This window comes from Coloeus monedula (assembly GCF_965178545.1).
Source record: "Coloeus monedula genome assembly, chromosome: Z".
Taxonomy (NCBI): domain Eukaryota; kingdom Metazoa; phylum Chordata; class Aves; order Passeriformes; family Corvidae; genus Coloeus; species Coloeus monedula.
This window is the reverse complement of record NC_138822.1, coordinates 29,199,089-29,208,479: the sequence shown is the minus strand read 5'-3', so window position 1 is coordinate 29,208,479 and position 9,391 is coordinate 29,199,089. Positions and strand designations below refer to the sequence as shown.

The 9,391-nt window shown below is 41.1% G+C and overlaps 1 protein-coding gene across 1 annotated transcript; it reads right to left on the bottom strand.

Moving 5' to 3' along the window:
- Positions 1 to 4,615: 4,615 nt before the first annotated feature.
- SRP19 (signal recognition particle 19) lies at positions 4,616 to 9,275 on the bottom strand. Its single transcript, XM_082302115.1, has 5 exons — positions 9,207 to 9,275; positions 8,033 to 8,108; positions 6,987 to 7,058; positions 5,872 to 5,983; positions 4,616 to 4,942 (listed from the first exon to the last, which is right to left on the bottom strand). Exons 1-5 carry the CDS (start codon positions 9,248 to 9,250, stop codon positions 4,809 to 4,811), a joined length of 438 nt encoding a protein of 145 aa, XP_082158241.1. The 5' UTR covers positions 9,251 to 9,275; the 3' UTR covers positions 4,616 to 4,808.
- Positions 9,276 to 9,391: the final 116 nt, after the last annotated feature.

Below are 9,391 nucleotides of genomic sequence, written 5' to 3'. Positions count from 1 at the left end.
CGTTGTCATAACTTCTTGAAAATTATGTTTCCTACTAGTACATAAACCATTAAGAGATTCTGGAGCAAAACAATCTTCAGATGACCACATGAATTCATAACTAATCATGTAAATACAATTGAAGATGAACTTTGAATTTAGCAGACTTTGGAATGTGATGTAGTTGACACCTTTGCTGAGGCTACGGAATTCCACAAAACTTTTCATTTTGTATTACTGCATCTTTGCAGGAGAAGAATACTTAAAGACTTCAATTAGACATGTCTGAGTTCTGATACTTGAAAAGCAAGCAGACAAAACCCAATAACTACACCCCAAAAAACCCCCAAAGCCTGACAGATGAAAAGAGGCACACATGCTGTTTCAGAGGAAATAGCACTACGGCTACTCAGTTCCTACCTGGAGTATCCCCTGCTCTTTCTCAGGTCCCAAACTACCAAAGACTTGTCTGTTTTTTCCCATCTCCCTTACACAGCCACTATGGCAAGGGGTACTTAATTATTCACTATTATTAATTATTCTATAATAACATCTAATTAATTAATAATTATAATTAATTATCTTTTTATTTAGGGGAAAAGAACCCATTTGAAAAGGGTATCCCTTATCCTAAGGGAGAAAATAACCCCACAAAGGCCAGTCCGTAACAGGAAGAAGTTAAATAACTGGTGTCCAGTGACAGAACCTGTGGGCATCATTCGAAGCTGTGTCAGGGGAAGTTCAGATTTGACATTGGGAAGCATTTCTTTACCAGGAGGGTGGTCAGATTCTGGAACAGGCTTCCCAGAGAGAGTGGTCGATGCCCCAAGCCTGTCAGTGTTAAGAGGCATTGGGACAATACCCTTAATAGTGTGCTTTAACTGTTGGTAAGCCTTGAAGTGGTCAGGCAGTTGGATTGGATGATCATTTTTGGTCTCTTCCAACTGAAATAGTACATTCCATTCCATTCCATTCCATTCCATTCCATTCCATTCCATTCCATTCCACTGCATGTGTAGCTCCAGGTACATCTGCAGCTCCAGAGAAGGAATCAAGGGAGCCGTATCCTCTCTCATGCTCCCAAGTAGAGCACATACAAATATCGCACAGGTGTATGTGCCCCAAAAGGAAGTTCTGGCAAAAAGGCTCTCTCAAACACACACAAGAAACAGGATGTATACACAGGCAAGTTTTTTAAGACCAGCTTTTTTTTGCAGAGCTGGTCTTTGATTTACTTCATGGCTGAAGGCTGACAACTGCATATGGTCACTTCCCAAGTTAAAACACATTTCAAAATAACCTTTTAAAACTCCCACTGTTTACATTAAGATTTGAGTAATTATGGTTGTTCTTCTGCTATAGTAGCTACATGCTATAATCTGGATGAATAAACCACCTATCTCAGTAGTGCTGATTTCTCATTTTCAGTCATTCTGTTACTGATTGCCTGTATCATCACACCTCTCTGATGCTCAGCATCAATGTTACCATCCATTCCTGACACAGAAATTGTTACAAGATTGTTATAAGGATTTTGAGCTCATATGTCCATTTCAAATGTTTAATCTTTGTTTAGGTACCCAGAAAACTGTATAGGGAAATAACAGGCATGTACTTCTAAAGAGCTAGACCGGGACGCTAGTTCAATACCCATACTCCTCCTGTCCTGGATGCTGCGTAAATTCCCGCTCATGGATGCATGCCTTCCTTTGTTACTGTTGCCACCTACAGGAAACCACGGACCACAGTGCCTTTTTAGCAATGATGCTGCATAAGTAAATTTTCACAGAAAACTGTAAAAGCAAGGGAGGTGGAATAAAAGGACATTCATTGTCACCCAATTCCCCCTTAAAAAAAAAAAAATTAATATCTTTGAGACTAAAAATTGCAGTATTACTGTATTTTTGTGGAAGCTTTGTCTCCACTCCCAGTCCCACAATGGTCTGTAAGCATCTCCCTGTTCCCAGAAATAAGGCATGATCAGTTGACTGAGGAAGAACCGAGCTGGTCCTGACCTGCTTGTTTTCAATCCTCTAAGGAGCCCAGTTTATTAAAATGAGGCAATACAGAAATGAAAGTCTGGTTTAACTCTGTCAGGAAAAGGGGAGCTGTGTTTAACTTTGTGCTGCCTCATTTAGAACAAATACTGCTCACACGTACTAAGTGTAAAGCCAGAAATCAAAAAAGCAAAACAGTCCCATTTAAAGATGGGAGAATAAGTAGGCAGGAGTTAGGAAACTCAGTCTTCAATTTCCTCTTGGTAGTGGTCATCTGATTTCCTAGTAGGGCTTTGGAAAAACAAAGTCAGCTTTACCCAAAATACCTACAAAGCTTTCTTTGACTAATTTACAGTTTTATATATTTGAAATCAATATTACCCTTTTCAGAAATATTTCCTAGTCTTTGTTTGTAAGACCCCTAGACTTACAAAAGTTAAACATAACATGATCAAACTTGGCTGGAGTCATCCTCCTTCAGTTTACATCACGAAGATGAGTTACCTTGTACCAATCAATTTTCACAGAGCTCTCACTTTATTTAAAGTTTCAGAAAAATTACTCAGCACTCAGCAAAATCCAGGAGTAATTTGAACCGAACAATCTGTGCACAATGCATGTTTAACATGCAGTGTGATTAAGCCATGCAGACAAAGCCCCTCTGGTATGGAGGATGATGGCTGAAATGTCAGTATGGCCAGGCAGCTTGAGTGTATCAGTCTCCCAAATCCACCAAGGCAAGTGCCCTGTGCTCACAGTGGGGGGATTAACCACCAGATGGCTGGAAACTCCCTTTGTGCCACACTACTGCCTGAGACACTGTCCTGGGCCTTGAAAAGCAGGTCTTACGGGGACACAATACACATAATAGAGTCAGACAACGGGGTTCATTTCCAAAGCAACCTCATACACACTTGGGCCAAAGAACATGGCTCTGAGTGGGAATATCACATTCCCTCTCATGCGTCAGCCTCTGGAAAGATCAAATGATGCAATGGATGGTAAAAGACCACAATGAGAGCAGTAGGTGGTGGGATCTTCAAACCCTGAGATGCACGTTTAGCAAAGGCCACCTGGTCAGTTAACACCCAGGGATTGCCCATTGGCCTGGTGCAGCCCCATCTAAACTTTTGCTTATTGTAGAAGGGGATGAAGTTCCTGCACTGAACATTAAAAACATGCTGGGGAAAAGTCTGGGTTATCCCTACCTCAGGCAAAGGTAAACCCATCCCTGGGATTGCTTTTGCTCAAGGACCTGGATGCACTTTGCATGTGCTGCAAGAAGATGGAAAAGTCCAGTGTGTGTCTCAGATTTGATTGGGGGTAAGAACAGACAATGAATTAAATTAATTACTGTGTAACACTGTGAATTATCACTTCTAGGATGGCTCTATGCCCATCACCACATTGGGCACCCCATGGTGCCTGTCTGTGCCACACTGGATTTGGGGTTCTGACCCCAATTCCCTTTTGATCCCACATTAATGAAGAATGAACTTTGATGGAACCATGAACACAGAGGTGATGGATTCAGAACTGGTTTCCACATACAACAGCCTAACAGCACACACCTTCTTTCCTGCCTGAAAAACAGTTCTGACAGATGGAGCCCAAGGTCATGTACTCAGTGATCTCAATGGGCTTTTGTAGGGATAGTCCATAATTTAAGGGAATATTAACTGTGTGTGTCTATGTACCAAAAGAGAGGAAAGTGATGGGGTTTTGGAAAGTGGGACCTGGCATTATAGAAATTATATGGAATAAGGGCTGTTTGCTGTCCTGATTTCAACTGCAATCCAGTGAATTTTCTTCCCAGCAGCTGTTAGTGCTGTATTTTGGATTCAGTGTGAGAATGATGCTGATAACAGTAGTGTTCTGCTTGTTCATGAGCAGTGCTTATATTAAATCCAAGACTTTTCTGTGCCTCACGCTCTACCAGTGAGGAGGTGTAGCAAGAAGCCAGGACAGGTGACCCAACCTGGCCAAAGGGATATACCGTATCATAGATTAGCATGTTCAGTATATAAACAGAGGGGAATTGGCCAGGAGGTGCTGATCACTGCTGGGGGTGGGCTGGGCATCAGTCAGCAGGTGGTAATTGTATTGTGCATCACTTGTTTTGATTTCCCCCCAGCCTTAAATAAAACCCCTGTAACGATAATTATATTTTATTATAATCACTGTCACTTGCATTACTGAATTTATTTAGTTTAAATTATTAAACTCTTCTTACCTACACCCACAATCTTTTTCTTTCCTGATTATCCTTCCCTGCATCCCATCTGGGGAGTAAGGGCGAGGTTGGATGGCACATAGCTGTTGCCAGCTGGCAACTGAAGACAAAATAACCAGCTTGCTCGAAGTCCCATCCAGCCTGGGCTTGAACACTTCCAGGCATGGGGCATCAACAAATTGTCTGCACAACCTGTGCCTCACTACCCTCATAGTGAAGAATTTCATCCTGATACAAAATAGCATAGAATTATGACAATTGCTTCACTATCACAAATAAATGGTTTACTAAGGCAAACAGATTTCAGAAGGTGCATATTTCTTTTGGAAAAAAATAATTCTCCCAACCATCCCATTTGCTTATGTTCTTCTGCTTTTAACGTGGGTGCTAATATCAGACTTGCAGGTTATGTGTGTAAAGAGATTTATTGTTACACAGATGCAAGGCAGTTACATGCATTCCAGTTCCGGGAAAAGCAGGCAGTTCTACTCAGCTTCACCTCTTCATTTCTTGCTCCTATCTTCACTTCAAAGTTGCCGAAAGGTGTCCATTTGCACTTGTTGTAACGTTGCGATGTAATGACAATTCCAGATGTCAGCTTATTTCTTTTTCTTTCCTTTACCTTTCTTGCCTCCCTCTCCCTGCTGAAGGCTTTGATCACTACTTCCCATCTTTTGAGTTCTTGTTTTCAGTTTTGGAATGGTTTCTGCAGCATACAGCATCACTGATTTACCTAAAATACAAGGAGAGATCAATGCATGCCTACTAAGTTAAGAACAGATATAAAACCTAGGAGACCTGCTTCCTTCGCCTGTACAGCAAGCAGCTTGTGAATAATTCTTGGGGGAAAAAACCCAGAAGTGCAGAACTGATAAATGTCACAGTAGACTGGAAAAGCCATGTAACCTGACAATCTCCAAAGAGTCTACATCCTCCCTGCTACTCTTTCCCTTCACCTCCTACTGGCCCTAAACACTTCGGACAGAATGATCAGGCAAAAGCTACATGCATTTTTAGAAAGGCACTGCTGCCATCCTGCAGGAATCTGGTTTTAAATCATCTCCCTCTGTCAGCACTCATGCTACTGTACACTCTTCTAGCTCTTCCCTTAAGATATATACTGTTTCCCTTTTACACAGGGATTCACCTTCAGAAAAAATGCAAAAGATGGAATTTGTCATTCAAGATGAGTAATTCCTATTAATCTTTAAAGGACAGCTGCTTCATTGTAATTTACATAAATGGGCAGCAGAAAACTCAGCTGAACTCAGTACTGTGTTTTATCCATTTGGCATCTACTCTGATGCCCGGATGATGTATGTATCCTAAGAAAATGTTGGAATTTAGTCATTTAAGCATTAAACACTCTATTTTAAATGTCAACAAAGCAGTAACCCAAAACTGAACAGATGCTTTGTTCAATACAGCAACCACGCAATGTAGCCGTTGCAGAAGCAGCAGAATCAAAGGCAACAGCATTTTACAAACTTTACTCAATGCTCACAACTTGATTTTGTTGACTTATACAGGCAACAAGATTTAATGTAAAACCATAGGATTTATAATAGTTAAAACTAATTAAACAGGCTGATAACATAAAATAAATGAAGTCTTTCTGGTTTATTAACAGGTGAAGTGCCTAAACCCAGGCACTCTACTCACGTGTTGGAAACTGAGGTAAACATGGGTTGCCATCATCTTGCTTGAGCTGGATTCGTACCCTACCTCTGTACTGCACGTCTCTGTTCCACTCTCTGGGATACATCTTGTTTTTCTGTCATACAAAAGGAGAAATGTATTATAATATGCATTGGAAGACACAACTGTTTCGGAGGCACTGCTGAAAACAATTCCTGGTACTTGAGCAATTTTGTGCGTAAACTGCAAGAGGGACCATTTTACATGCCCAGCGGTCTGGACTACAGGGGCACAGGTTTTTGTTTTATCTCCACTGCTACAAACCCTTCTGGACACCTAGGGACAGCAAGTGATAGGTCACAGTCACTGCTTTTGGCTAATTACAGCCTTCATTCTTGATGAAACATCACAGGTTTCTCAGTGAGCTGGTGTGCACTGTCCAACTACTTCTGAAAAGCAGAGTGATTTTGTACCAGGCTTTGGGTACCAGTCACACTTCTAGATGAGAACCTATATTCTTCTTAGAAAAATCAACACTGCTCTAAATTAATAACTAATTATAAATTAATAATTACTTCAGGAAATGACCTCTGGTGAAGTTACCTCTCCAGAAACCCAGACTCATTCCCTAAGAAAAAAGTAACCAACAAACTATTTAAAGAGTAAGGATGTACTGCAATAAAAAGCTAACATTCTTTGGCTGAAACATGACTCCAAAGGACTATGAATATTCCAACTATCAGAATCCTATTCCTATAAAACTCATTGCAAAGGTCATCATTTTTCATTAAAAACATTCCTTTTCAAAAGCTTAATTTGCAGAGTTGCAGCTTGCAAAAATAGCTTTTATTCTGACACACTTTTAAGCATCCAGGACAGTCTTCTAAGAAGGATGGTAAAACAGAAGTAATCTTTTTATAAGATTAAAAGTGACATTGTCTGAGAGATCTGAGGTATTCCTGACTTACATCAGTTTTCCAACATTTACTTCATGATTATGGTCAGTTATCACTCAAAGCAAGCACAGCTAATAACAAAACTTCTCAACTGCAAGTTATAAAGAAAGACATAATGAAAGAACAGAGACGCATAACAAATTTGGGGGTTTTTTGTATGTGGGGACTTTTATTTTAAATTACCTCTAATAACACATTGAATCCTACTGCTGCACACACATCTTGGATTTCTGTAGATGTGGGATTTTCAACAGCCTGTTGAAACAATGCATTAAAATTAATTAGTTTTCAACCATGACCTGTCTATACAAAAATAGTTACCAGTTTCCCACACTATACTCTGTAACTAGGAAAAGCTAATGGGGAAAGTGAAGGTAGTGACAAATCTAGCGTAGAAGTCATCTGCCAGTGCTGCTGTGGTCTACAGAACATTTAAAAAGAAAAAAAAGAAGAGCTGAAACATCAGGAAAAAGATGAGACCAAATTCATTAGGACACGAGAGCAAGGTAAAGAATTGCTTAGGAAAAGTAATTGAAATTAATTAACAGTTATTGTACGCACAGAGATACCAAAAGCTGTGTATCAGGAACAGCAAACTTACAGCAAAGACTGACGGAGGAAAAAACCAGAAAACTTCTAGCCACAGAGCAGCAGATTTCTCCCATATGTAGACCTTTGATTGGCAACTTGCATGCTCAAGAAATATTTTATTTTTAACTGTTATCAAGAAAAAACCAAACCCTAAGCAGTGAGGAAAGCCCTTTATATTCCCAGAACTGCTTGCTAAAATTATTACAAGTGAGTGAGATGATGAAGAACTATTTCTGGACAGATTTGAAGTAACAATAATTACCATATCTGTGAGTCACATGCACAGGACACAGAGTATATGCTCATATAGTCAGTCACCAGAACCCAGTCATTAGCTAGCTACTCTTTCCTGCACTGCTTTCAGATTCTGCAAACTTGGGTAGGCAGTGGAGTGCATGAAGTTCCTCATTACTTTACCTGCTTGTCCAAGGTGCTGCTCAGACGAAAGCAAACACTTCAGCCCAGGGCTCTTCTACTAAATTCACATGCTGGCACTAGGTTACCTCCAAATACACTGTAATTTCCAGTTACTGAGCGAATTGCCATGGGGGAATGGAAAGGTCAGAGAGATGTATTTTCCAGCTCTTTATACACTGCTACCTAGCAAAAAACCCCATCCCTCCCACCCATAAAATCACCTTATCTATAGGTATCCTTCTTCCTTCTGCTATTGTCTTCTTGTTATTCAAATAAGCTGGATAAATGCAGATGAATCTAAGAAGAGAAAACAGTGAGTTAAAGCAATCTATATCAACTCCTTAATGCTTATGCAGTATTTTCCTAGTAAAACAAAAAACAAGCGTCATGGCTACAAACACAGAAGTTCCCACAGCAGTTTAGAACAACCATTTATTTTCCCTAGACTGCTTAGTAAAATGCTGCAAAATCCCACTTTGAGTTATCATGGACAGTACATGACACCACTTTTTGGGGCACTATTTGTACAAGGGATGGCACTACCCATTCTGAAAAAAAAAAAAAAGGAGGCTGAGATAGAACTTTCTGACCTATTTTTTTGGACCTATTTCTTGCAAGCTTGCAACCTGGAAGGGAACACACATATTTCCCTGAAAAGAATTAAAGAACGTTTCCTGAAAAGGTTTTATTACAGTAATAGCTAACTAAGTCCTGTGTTTGTTTTGTTTATTTTAATTCACACACAAATCAACCCAGATTTGGGTACATCTATAAAAGCCACTGAAAAACTGTGCTTCGAAACTTGCTTAAGACTTTTCAGTAGATTTACACCCATCAAGCACAAGGGGATCAGCGCGACAGAACCTCAATTATACTTGTTAAGACAATTATAAAAAATAACTAGCTGCGACCAAGGAGAGGGGGAAGAAGGCCTGCATTGATTTTAATGAGGACCTATGAGAGCATAAGAAAATAAGGAAAATGAGTAAAACATATGGTGCAGACAGATTGCAATTAGCTGAATGACAAGAGAGTGACAAGGATCACGTTCCTTGCTGCTTCTAAAACCAGCCGAAATCACCTCAACTCCTACTACTTTCTCCTCCCTTCCAGAGGTTTTCTCCACTCTTTGCTACTGCCGTCTTTACGAGCCGACTAGGTCTGGGTTCAGCACGGGAATTCCAGTCTCCTTACTGACTTCCCAACCAGGCAAGTGTCACCACCACCCTTTGTTCCACAGGGATTTAATTTCAGACACCACCACCCTTTTCTCCACAGGCATTTAAACGACCACCCCTTGCTCCGCTCGCGTTTTCTTCTCCGCGAGCCCTCAATGACACATAAACAAACGAACCCACGGAAGACCCGACCCCAAACAAGCCGTGCCCACGGTACCTCTCCTTGTCTGCCGGAGACGCGGCGCCGGCGGCGGCGGCCATGACAGCAGCGCCTCCCCCGCCCCGCCCCGCGCCACGGCGGGGAGAGGGCCCGCCCCCAACGGACGGTACGCGATTCCATTGGTCAGCAGGATTGTCTGTCAAGTACCTCAGCCTGTGAGGAGGCGCAACGTGTCCGGGGCC

Coding starts and splice junctions, on each gene's coding strand:
- SRP19 (XM_082302115.1), bottom strand. CDS start 9,250: ATGGCCGCCGCCGCCGGCGCCGCGTCTCCGGCAGACAAGGAGAG. Junction 8,109..9,206: donor TCTCCGGCAGACAAGGAGAG/GTACCGTGGGCA, acceptor TTCTCTTCTTAG/ATTCATCTGCATTTATCCAG. Junction 5,984..6,986: donor GATTCAATGTGTTATTAGAG/GTAATTTAAAAT, acceptor TTTGTATGACAG/AAAAACAAGATGTATCCCAG.